Here is a 12,827-nt window from a genome sequence, read left to right as displayed (position 1 = left end):
AGAAACTTAGATATGGAGCTCGTCATGTGTGGAGAGACACCATAGGAGAAACCACAAAAGCACTCTCCTCAAAATGTAGCAAGGGAATTAGGAGCTGACCTCTTGAATCTGAGAGAGAGAAAAGAGACGGAGTAGAAGCAGAGTCTGAGGGACTTGGAAGAACATTAACGAGTTATGTTTGCCATCATAGCTATATGTAGGTGGTTAGTGCTTGGATGTGAAGAAGCAGCCTGTGTGGTGCAAAGCCCAGCTGAGACCAAGCACATGGGTACTTCTGCAGTCCTGAGCCCACTGTTTTCTCCAGCTGATCAAGGACAGTGTTTCCATGAGCCAGCACAAACCCCAGAGACAGCCAGCTCTCTGCCTGTTGGATGGCTAACATAAAAAAGTATTAGCAGAATACATGTTAATAGTAGTATATAGCAAAAAAGCTCTTCTGATTTCAGTAAAGAACATTAACATCCGTTGGCTGTTTAACTTTGTCTGTTTGCCTTTGGCTTGTTGGGCTTTATCTTAGCCAAGTGTAATAAATGGAAATGTCACCATTAAATTAAATATCTCCAGGTCAAATCCATCCAATGATTACTCTGGGCTTGAGTTCACAGCAATAGCATTCTTTGCATATTGGTATAAATTTTCTGCCAGCGTTGCCAAGTTTCTGGTAATTGTTTGCGTTGCATACCTTTATGTAAATTTTTCTAAACTAACAAGAGTCCTGTCAGTGATTTATATAGGCAAAGCTTTTCAATAAAATGAAGATCCTGTTAATCGGTAAGTACAAAAGCAGTTTGCATGAAAACAAAGTGCTTTAGGTTATTTATAAAACTGTTCAAAATACATTATAAAATGGTTTTAGTGAATTAATGTCTTCTCTTTGTTTCTCCCCGAGGAGGTTTCATGATTATAGATAACAAAAGTTAACTTCAGGATGCTAAAAAGGAAACAGAGCTCAAGGGTGGAAGCCCAGCCAGTTACAGATTTTGGTCCCGATGAATCTTTGTCAGACAATGCGGATATTCTGTGGATTAACAAACCAGTAGGTATTTCTTTCTGTAGTTACTAATTTTAAGTTAAATGTAACTTGTATTGTTGAAATACGACTTCCACAAAAGATTCTGAAATAGATATTTGTCAGAAACAAACATTGAGCTATAATTGCTAATCTACCAGTTCATTTTCTACAAAAAGCTGAAAACTAAATAAAAAGGTTTATTTTGGTTGTTTCAAACTGATGGGGATGATCAAGCAGTGTTTGCCAAACATTTCATCTACTGATTTTTTTTTTTAAGCAGCAATCCTTTCAATGTCTCTAGCTTCTAACGTATTTATTGAAATTAGAAGTTAAATTTATAAAATGAGCTTTTGAAGAGGATGTTAAAAGGAGCGTTTAATTGCTAAAGCGGTAGCCAGCAGTTGGCACTTTTGAATTTCAAATCTCTCCTTTTACATCACTTATGAATATAAAAATGTATGTTGGCTGGTTATTTTGAAGTACAGCTCACATTTTTCTAGTATCATTTAACCTACAGCCTGCCCTAAGAAACAGATAGGTGTAACAGTGTCTAGCAATTTGAAACTGAGGAAAGCTTCACTGGGAGCAGAGTTATTAATAGAATGCAGCATTAAGAAAATACCTTTAACATACAAATATGGTTATTACGATTATATTATTTATTCAGCAGTCAGTGTGCATCTGGGATTCTTATATTTTGAATGATTTGTGTTTTTGCAGAGAAGGCATTTTTGCATTTCTCTTAGTGTATAAATTTTTACTTTGTAAAAGCAGAAAGTCAAATATTCTGAAATAATAAACGTTGTAGGCATTACATTAATTTAACAGAACTATAATCTCATTTGCAGTATGGATGCCAGATCTCCTCAGCTTTGCTATTGTGTTTAAACACCTAATTCATTTACAAGACAACTGTCTGATATTAATTCATGCTAAATAATCTTAAGTAGAATGTTCATATTTACTGCAGTAATAAGATCAAAAAGTCATAGCAGAAATATATGCTGGGTTATTTACCTGTGTTTCCCAGCACAAAGCACCCGGATTTTCGGTGGAAAATTTTTTTCTTGCCATGCTGATGGACTAGTTGTATATTGCTTAGCATGTATAATAACAACACTTTACTGTGGCAGAGAACTGTTTTTCTATCAGCCGCACTTTAATATATATGTTAATTTTTTCAATTGAAAGAAGGTTTGGAACACAGTGAGTGTTAAAGTGACAGAAGAGATCATTCATCAGGTGCCTTCCACTTCCAAATTAATTTGAGCTGAGAGTATGCAAATGGTAGAGCTATTCAATTCAGGTCAATTATCATTACACTTAGGTAAGCGTACAATGAGTATTGAATTAGGTGAGTGTTCTTAAATCTTCCTGATATCAAAAGGTCTGAGATGGTGTAAATGAGCATAGAATTTTTTCCCAGATGTAACATTGTTATAAATACACTTTAGTTCAGTGGTTTTTGTTTGGAGAACTTTTTTCTTGCTGAATGTCTTTTTTTTTTTCTTCCTCTTGTTTTGGTAGACATGACCTTATCAACTCTGATTCATTACACTTGTCTGGCTTCATGATGTTTCAGTGGTGTTTTGATTTAAAAGAAAAAAAACAACCTTAAACCTCTGTATTGAAACATTCTACTTTTTTGTTAGACCTCCCACTGTCATTTACACTGAATATCAGCCACGTTAATGATTGCAGTGGAACTGAGACCTAAGTAGTCATAGAAATGAACTATTCTCTTACAGCAACAAAACGTATTTGGAGCAAATGTGAATCCTGATGTTAAGAAGTAGCTTTCTGTGACATGGTCTCTTTCACATCTATTCTTTTCATAAATGGAAGGATGCTTTTAATCCCTGTACCTCTTGCTTAAGTTTTGGAATTGTAAACTGATTTAAAAATCAGTTACTCTAAATGTGGAACCAAAGTTTTCCATAGATATTTTCATTTAATTTATTCACCTAATTTATAACATCAACTAACTCTACTTATTGTCTGCACATAAATGCGACAAGTTGTTGTTTGAAAAGAAATTGGATTACAAAAGCTGCAAAGCAGAAATGATAGAATCCTAATTCTCAGTCTCCTGGATCTTAATTCTTGATTTCTGAATTATACAACCTCCAAATTAACTAATAAAATTATATATAGATATATAATAAGTAAAATAAAGTCAGGTGGGTTTATTTTTGGATGAAGACCTTTAATGTGTGGGTCTTGAAGTAAAACAAAAATGCAAACATGCGTTTACAAAAAGTGTCAGTACAAGTTATGGAGGCGAAATATTTGGACTTTTTTTGAACATCAAAGCAATCTCACAATGTTTTGTCTTTTTTTTTCAGTGGGTACACTCTTTACTACGAATCTGTGCCATCATCAGTGTTATTTCTGTTTGTATGAACACTCCAAAGACCTTTGAGCATTATCCTCCTCTCCAATATGTGACATTTGCTCTTGATACTCTGCTGATGTTCCTTTACACTGCAGAGATGATAGCAAAAATGCATATCCGTGGGATAGTTAAGGTAAGCATTTAAACAGTATTCTCCATGTGCTTAAGAAAATGATCTGAATGTATGCTGGTGACATTTGATCTTTGTTTCTTTAACTTCTCAGCTCTTTTTGCTATGGTTGTTTTTAACTACAGGCAACACCACAGCGTAAACACTGAGAAGACAGATTGACAAAGATGCAGCTTTACTGCATATTTAATCCTTCCAAAATATAATGCCAACATTCATAATAATGCTTTCCTACCAAGAAATAGTTTCATTGTATTAATTAATATAAAGAATGAAAGAAAAAATAAGCTACATATACATTAGCAAGACTATTTTGTGAATATCCATATACAGTAGATCCATATACAGACTCAGAACTCTGATTTTCATGTTTGAAGGCTGGATGTGTTGTGCTGTGGTTATTTTATTTAAATAAGAATATATGTCTTACTGTGAGCTAAATGGGAAGTTATCTTGCTTTACTGATTGCTTCTTTCTGTAATATAATGCATGTTGGTAGACAAATGCTTTTGTTATGATATGTTTACTGTTGCTGCTGGATTAATTTCTATAAATTGATATGATAATCAGTAATCAGTAATCATTATTTTGCAGCATTATTTTACTGATTGTTTCCAGTCCTCTGTAAAAAGACAAAAATTCAGTTTGCATATAGAAAATCCACCTGCAGGCCTTATTTGACAATATAATGATATCACTATTGCACAGAATAGATAATCAGTGCGTTATCCTTCCCTTTCACTCCTGAAAGGTCTGGTGACTCCAGAGACATCTGATGTTGTACTTAGCTCAGTTTGTTCTGGGCTTGTATTTTTTGTTCACTGCCAAACTAAGCTATTATGTCCTCGTACTTAATGAATATTAATAGCAAAACTTGGAGTTTCATTAATATTAATATTTTGAAAATTACTGAAATAAAATGATTCTGAGAAAATCCTTGTGTGTTGCATAAGGCCAAAGTAATCCTTTGTGAAGTGCTATTTCTGGCTGCTACCTGTACTCCCTTATTCAGAGATGTCCATTAAGCAGGTGAAGGTGCAGACACAGGATCATAAACAGGGAATTAGTGAACAAACAGGGAGCTCCAGAGGTCATCTAGTCTGACCTGCTGCCCAAAGCCAGCCCAGTTAGATGAAGTTGCTCATGGCTTAGGTTGTCCAGGTGAATCTCAGACTTCTTCAAGAATGAAGATTCCACAAGGCCTCTAGACAGACTCTTCCAGTGTTTGACTAACCTCATGCAAAAATGTTTTATTCCTAATACTTAATCAGAATTTTCCAACTTGTGTCACTTGTATCTTGTCTTACGACTGTGCACTTCAAAGAAGAGTTTGGCTCCATCTTCTCTGTATTCTCTGATTAGGTAGTTGTAGACAGGAACTAGGCCTCCCCTTTGCCATCTCTACTGTAGACTGAACACAGCCATGTCTCTCACCTTCTCCTCCTACATCATACGCTCCAGCTCTCTTTTTGGTGGCCCTCTGCTTGCTCCATTTTGTCTATGTCTGTCTTGTGCTGGGGAACCCAGAACTGCACTCAGCTCAAAATTGGGCTCGCGGAGGTGGTCTTGCAATTACTCATTGAAGGTGAAGGATGGCTTCACTGGACCTGGTGGCTATGCGCTATTCATGCAAATAAGAAAGAACTGTAAGAAAAAAATGTAGGCTTCTGTCATGTATAGCAGCTTTCATAAAACAGTGTTAGAACTGGATTAGCCTTTTTTATGCTGTTCGAGCATTTTGAATATGTTATCAAATTGTTTCTTTGAATGCTAATCAATGAATAATCCCTATTTTAGTGAACTATTTGACTTACTCTTTGAATCATTGATTCTAGGGGAAAATATTGTTTAAATATTATAACTCTGCCAAAACCATAATGATCCATGGACTTCCAAAGATAGCGGCAATCAAAGTAAAATAAGGCACTGCTTAGAAATCAATTATTGAAGGTGTTTGTAAATGGAACATCTTTATATAAGGAAATTTGTTTATGAACTGTAGTCCTAATTTAAGTGCATTCAAGACTTCTAATGAATCAATGAATGTATTGCCATATGATTCTACTGAACTTCACCATAAATCACTATTTCTGTAAAGGCCTTAGGAACTGACTTGCTAATAAACTTTTGAACCATGATTAATGCAGACCTTTAGTCCAGATCGAAATGTAATTTATGGAGAAGGGAGGCATCATCCACTTAAATCCCAATTAATAACAATGTAAGTATAGTTGAGCTAAGAAGATTTTGAAAATGTTAAATCATGTTTAATTAACACCTTCTGAGGACAAATGAGAAATTTACTTCCTTTGGTTCCTAGGGTTTTTTAGAAAAGGAAAGTAGTTTCTGAAAATCCTAGCTTTTTGCCTGTAAAAACTTTCCCTTTTCCCTGGTTAAAATATGTGACAAAATGAAGTGTTACATCCATCCAAGTGTTTTGTTACCCCAGAAGAAAGGTTAAACTGAAATGTTACTGTAACATTGTACCTTTTATTACTTAAGTTTCTTTCTGAATAATTGTTAGTGTGCTAGTAAAATCTATTCAGGATTTGGGCTGCCTATGCCTTGTGAATGTTGGTTATTGCTTGTTCCAGATGCAAAGACGATCGATACAGAGGACTCTGAATTCAAAGGGCACTGCTCGTATTAATATCCACCACCTACAAGGAAAATAGACACTGATGTGTGTTTAAACAAGGACCACAAAATACGGGTGTTAAAGAAAGCAGAAGATGACAGTATAGGATATATATACTCCAGAGTTCGAGATCCTTTTGTTTTCAAAACAGTATATTGATATCCCTTATTATTGTTGTCATACACTATTTGCTCCTTAGAGGTGTTACGATAGATTGACTCCTCTGGAAGCATTGAAATGGGTAGAAATGAGCAGTCTAACAGATTATATACAGTATATAGGCACCACCTGGGAAGAAAATACTGAAAGGCTTGTGATATGATAATCATATTATAGTTTTTGGTATTGCAGACTGTTGTTACTTGCCATAATTTTGAACTACTAATAATATGTGTGTCTTTACCTTGAAACTCATCTCTGAAAAATGAAATACTGACTATAATTTCTTACTGATTGAGGTCCTTTTAGATACAAAATTCTAGGACAGTCTGACTAATGTTGGCTGACTGCATTATATAAAATGTATATACAGACAGTAAGACAACTTGTAATGGTTTCTGAAGTTTTATATCAAGTAATTTCATTTCTTACAATGTATTTTTATGTACGTATTCTAAATTACATTCTAAATCGAAGAATAATGGTCTATGCTAGAGCTCACTGTAAAATGATAGAATAGCTCAGTGAAATACTGTGTACACAGTATTAAATCTATTTCAAATAGATGAAGTCAGTAAATATATAATATCACTGACTAGAGAATAACTTCCATGAATGCTACCTGGCTTCCAACTGAATAGTCTAATGATGTTAAAAGTTAGGTGTTAATTACTTCATCAAGCAAGTTTTTCAAGTAGTTATAAAAGAAACTGTCATGGCTTACTCTTTTGATATATGTTTAACCTATTAGGTTTTTTTGAGGAAATTTTAATAAAATGGATTTGAGTCATGAAAATGCATTATAATAAGTACAGCATTTTTTTTGAAGTATTGCATTCCTAGATATGCAGGTTTTCATAGTTAAATATTTTTTTCTGGAACTTTTCTATGTAGATCACACATTTTAATTATTTCAAAGCATTGCAAATTCTGTTCTCTGAGTAGCACATGAATTAATAGATGATCTGACTTGTACAAAAATATTGATGTGGCTGAGTTGCTTGTGAAGCATGTTAGCAGATGTCTACTAAATTGTGTTACAGACACATCTTAAAAAGACCTAATGTTTTAGAAATTAAAAATTCTGATCTCTTTAAAGTTAATTGAAAAAAAAAAATAAAGATAATGGTAAATATCACAGACTTTCTACACATTAAAAAAGCTGTGGAGTTTGAAATAAAAACCATCATTTTAATAAAATGATGAATGAGGTTCTTTTAAAGTTATGAGAAATTATTTCTTTGTCTCAGCTCTAGAAACATTAAATATAAAGTACACCTTCTATTTCAGGGATGATTTGGGGTAAGAATAAAGGCCAGGAGACTTCTTGGCTTTACTTGTCAGAACATCAAAACATGGTATGTGGGGAAAGGCTGTGTGTTTTGCATGAGATTTAATAACACCAGAATAGTGTGGATTTTAGGAATAGGAATGTTTTAATTGAATGAAATCAAACTTATAGTTTTAATTGTTGTTGACAATAGAGCATGAACGATATCCATCACTGTCATAGACTTAAAAGTCTCCCAGTCCTAATGTGATGCCAGTCTCATTATTCATTCAGTTCAGTGAAGACTTCTGGGGCATTTCAAGAGATTACTTAATTTCATTTTTGAGTCTCTCCTGTAAGATGGAAATGCATTAACTTAGATCATCTTCATGGTGTAATGTTTTCCCCAGCTATACTTAGGTAAGTCATCTCAGCAGATGCAGACTGAATCACAGTATCCTGAGACACAAAGCTCCACTGGTACCAGGGTGGCTGAATAATGCAACGTGGTATCAGTGATTTAGCAGAAGTCTGGGATCTCTTTTATGTTGGTTCCATGATCAGTGATGGTTTGTTATCATCCAGCTTCTCACAGAATACATTTATTTCTTTGGCAGACACTTTTTTATGCTCTAAGTAGCATCTTATTAGGTCAGAAATACTCTCTGTTACTTGGAGTTTATCAAGAAACACATAATACGGTGATTGCCGAAATACATGCCATATGAAGATTTGCAGACATAGGCAAAGTCTAGGTAAATGACTAACCTCTGATTCATTGGGATCATAAAACTAACTTTCACATTTAGCTGTGAATTTTCTTTATTTTACTCCCTGCTACTAGTGTTTTATATTTGATAGAGAACCTAGAAGTTGAACATTGTATGGAACCATAGTATACTACTTTGGTTTAGCGAGAGAAGAAAATGCAATTTTGGCCACCACAGTACCACAAAACATACTGATGTACAAAATGTAATAAAATTAGAGCAACAGCAGTAGTTACTGAATTCAGTTTGACATTGGAATTTTCATTAGCTCTTCAATTCAGAATTTGGCTTTCTTCAGTTGATCCTAGATTTGTTTATACAGTCTTTATTTCCCTGAATGTAAATAGAGTTCAGTGACTCTTTGATTCTGATTTCTTTCATGTCTCAGGCTCTTTGGTCAGAAAGAGCTCTGCTATAATCAGCTGCATCCAGGAAGTAACAAGTCTGTTCAGATGAAAGCAGATCAATCTCCTTTGCTGTATCTTGAATAACATTTAAATTGATCTCCCATTTACATGCACTTTATGTCTGCTGCATAACTTACTGATTGATTGGCAGGCTTTTGAGAGCACCATGAATTAACTAATGTCTGTGTCTGTCGAAACAGTTCATGAGTCAACTTGTAACCTCACTGACAAGACTCTCAGTCCCTCAGAATCAAAGCTCACATTTACATGCCCACTCATATGTCGCTTGCAAACATGGCTGTATGTGCTTGATGTCGATCTGTTCATTGATTCAGGGAAAGTTTCCAAAGTTATCTCCTCATTGAAAAAAGGAGGTAGGGTGCAAATCAGATAAATTAAAGATAACTCTCAACTCTAAACCAGATGTGATATTAAATGATCCTCAGACTTCTGAAAGAAAGCAGGGAGCCTACTGTGAGGTGAAAAAACACTGTATTTCTTTTAATCAGTGTGATGCAAAAATTATCCTCTGCTCTCTAATAAGGTGTCCTCTGAAGGTCATCTCACATGGGTATGAGCAAGGTAAGGATACCTTACTTTAAAGGTATCTTACCTATATGAGAAGTTTTTACTCTCAGCCTTTGTATCAGGAGATAGAGAAATATTCCGGGTAAGTTGCTTGTAGTAGACACAATTGCACTGGTGGCATTACATATAATAAAATAACCAAAGAGGAAGATGTGCCAAGGTCTGAAAAGCTTTCAGGAAACTGTCCATGATACAAAAGAATTCACATCTACAAGAACAAAAAGGAACCAAGTAACAGATGTCTCAGGTGAAAATTCAGCCTTTAGGAAAGGAGAGATGAATAGCTACTGTTTCACTCCATGGACGCTGTGAGGACATGTTAAATCTTCACTGAGCCACATCCTCATTGTAATGTCTTAATTGCAGTCATGATGTTGTTAGAAAACCCACACTGAAGTCATGTTGTGAAAAGGAGGCATGTTTTATCCTGTTTCTCTCTTAAAAGAGTAACACTGTACAATAAAAAGTGTGAGAGTTCTCTCTCTCTCCTGTCTGTTTAAAGAGCCTAGTTGACACTTATTTTAGTGTCACCATGCTGAAAATTAGAAATTTTTCTGTATAGCACAAGTAGTGCACTGAATTTAATAGAAATGTCTTGTCTTTTCACAGTGCAGTTGTGGTACATGTTGGCTCACAAGGGAGATTATAGAAAGTCAGAAGTAGTGGTCCACAAGATTTCCCTCATTGTTAAATCAATTACATTCACAGCAAAACTTTTGTGTTAACTGCAGTAGTTGTGAGTGGATGTCTAAGTGTTTATTTCAGTAGCAGTGAGCTCTATCCACTGACTTCAGTACTCCTGCGAGGGCCAAAAGTGAACAGCTGCATCATTCATGAGCTTTCAGCACTCTTAGTGAATTCATGCAGGAGCTGAAACAGATCTTAATCTTCTACCCACACAGTCACAGAGGGATGGGAGCCTTTCGTTTGCTTCTGTCCAGTACTAAGGACCAGATCACTTAGTTAACTGGAATCAGTGGCTTTCACGATGTTTAGTGTTCATGTTGCAGAGAGAACATTTTCATCATCATTTTTCTGACAGGTGCTTTGGTTGCTGTAGTTGGTGTTTGTCTGCTCAAGAGGAGACAATTGAGGACGGAGTGGGCTGGAGACTTACCTGAGCCCTGTGGGCTTAACTCTGTACATTAAATTCTCTGCCAAGATAAGGAACTTCCCATCTGTAATGCAGGCAGTGTGAGGTGGAGAGGGGCTTCTTATGTTGTAATGAAATACTCAGCCTGCCATGATCTGACATGGGTTCTGTAACTGTTTCCAGTGGCAGCTGATGTCTGTTTGCATATTCTGGTTCTTTTTGTATTTTCCCTTGCACAAAACAGATTTTTGGGCTTAGAATGGGAACTTTTAGTAGGATTCATCAGTGCTAATTTGGGGGTCTGCAATTGCCTGTAATTAGTTTTTTGTGTCTAAGGCAGGCTTTTCCAAAGGGTAATTTACCTGGCCTGTTTTTCTGTATTAACTAAAAGGGAAGCTTAAGGTACCTAGGCTGGATGGTGACACCTAGCCTCTAGGTATCTTGCAGTGAGAAGTTACTGTAACTCATTATAGATTTGCTGTCAATGGACAGGTGGGCGCTACAGAAAGTATACAGATAACTGTGTGCCAGCTGCTTCTGTAATGCTTATGGCATTAACTCACTTATGCTTAAGTGAGTTTCTTCCGTAATCATCCTAATTCAGAAGTTTGTCTTGAGTTATGCATTACAGAACTGTTGTTTGCTGTACTTTATTACAAGTATCTGGTTTGCCTTCTTTTCAGTACTTTTGATATTAAACATTCCGTCTTCAGCCTGCAGGAATGGAAAAATTACAAAATTAGTTTAATCCTTCTGATAAATGATGGAAACATTAATTGAATTGTGGTGAGACACTGTCAGCTGGCTCACCAGCTTTTAGCAACTTTGTCAAGGGAGTTTCTGATGCGTTATAGACTGAAAACAGATGAAAATTCTGAAATGCCTGCTCTCCGTGACTTTAGATATATCATATACCTCATGACATATACATGAGTTAAGGATCAAGAAGTTGTGTTCTTTTCAAAGGTGAGGTAGTAAAATGGAATTTGTGGCTCCTGGGATCTCATGTCAGCACACTCTGATATGCTGGTGATATCAGGTGGGGAAGGCTCAGTCTTGGGATGCGCAAGTCACAAACAGGACTGAGAACCTCGACCTGCAGGGCAGTGGCATAACCAGCAGAATTAGTGCCAAGGATGAGAAAATGATGAAATGCTTTGACTAAACAGAGTGAAATTATGTGAAGGGAAAAAGTAAAAAGAGAAAACTACTTACCATGGTAGTAAAAAGCTCACAGAGCAACCATGTAAAAAGACCCAGTTGACTTACAATTTGGGTTTACTCTTTGACTCTACTTCCTGGGATTATAAAGTGAAATTTATTTGTCCTCATACCAAAGTGTTTTACATATCTATATTTAAAAAAAAGAATTCTGTACTCTGTATAATGCTATTAGAAACTTAGATGTGCAGTGCAGGTTCCATGCTATTCTGTGTTGGGGAAAATTATATTCTTTCAAATTCTCCTAAAATTAACTAAAAAGTAATGGAGTATTTTGATGTTGGTATCTGTGGTTGATAGTTTTAAATGTTATTTCATAACAAACACTGTTGATATCTGTTATTTGAATAAGACATTCAGTCTACAAATGTTGATTCTTCTGTGTCACCTTTCTCCTCTGTTTGACTGTTGCTGTTTTGCTAAGCCCGTATGTCCATGGCAAGGATATCTGTTCCCAGCCTACTGCGATGATGTTGCTACTGAAATACTCCGGCACTGTTTCCAGTCAGAGGAAATTAAAAAAATTAAAACTGATTATCATGAGGAAAACAAATATGAAGTTGCCTGCGGCATGGTGCTCATTGGGTGTTGCTGCCTGTGGGCTAGGGAAAGTTAGAGACCATGGCACTGGAACATACGCACCTGTTTCTATGGTTACTTGTGCCTGGTTTTATTGGAGTGTTTATTACAGGAAAGTAATGACTCATATTACACAGTGGGGCTTTTTGCACCATTTTTTGCATTAGAGTATTAGAAAATCAAAGGCATTTAAATTACTTAGTGAACATAGGCAGTATTTCTAAAATAAGAACAGTATTTTTTCTAAGCAGCCAATGGGTGATAGAAACTTTTAGTAAGAAGCTATTTTTGGGCATGCAGTCCACTTAATGACTTACCATGGTGATCATCATTTAACCTTAAAGTTACTATGAAATAATATACAACATACTTTCATAATGTAATTGGAAATAGCTCTTTCAATGCACAGACCAATTAGACAAACAAAACTTTACTTTTCAGTAATGTTATATTTTTCCTTTTCTAATAGCACTTAAAGGATTACTTTACTGCTTTTCTTCATGAAAGCAGTTGTTATTGAGGGACATTTTTAATATATCACTCCATGTCAGGGTAAAATGACACA

At 35.5% G+C, this 12,827-nt stretch overlaps 1 protein-coding gene across 1 annotated transcript in view; it reads left to right on the top strand.

Annotated features, from left to right (window-relative positions):
• Window positions 1–928: 928 nt before the first annotated feature.
• The window catches only part of LOC104537101 (sodium leak channel non-selective protein-like), a gene marked incomplete at its 3' end in the record, with an annotated part of 75,879 nt that continues 63,980 nt past the window's right edge, over window positions 929–12,827 (top strand). Inside the window, exons 1-2 of the mRNA XM_010179886.1 lie at window positions 929–1,036; window positions 3,358–3,540. Of these exons, the coding sequence (XP_010178188.1) occupies window positions 929–1,036; window positions 3,358–3,540 (291 nt within the window). The remainder of the gene's footprint in view (window positions 1,037–3,357; window positions 3,541–12,827) is intronic.

This window comes from Mesitornis unicolor, unplaced genomic scaffold (genome assembly GCF_000695765.1).
Source record: "Mesitornis unicolor isolate BGI_N332 unplaced genomic scaffold, ASM69576v1 scaffold3502, whole genome shotgun sequence".
NCBI lineage: Eukaryota > Metazoa > Chordata > Aves > Mesitornithiformes > Mesitornithidae > Mesitornis > Mesitornis unicolor.
Note: the sequence above shows the minus strand (reverse complement) of the source record. Positions and strands in the feature narration are given on the sequence as shown.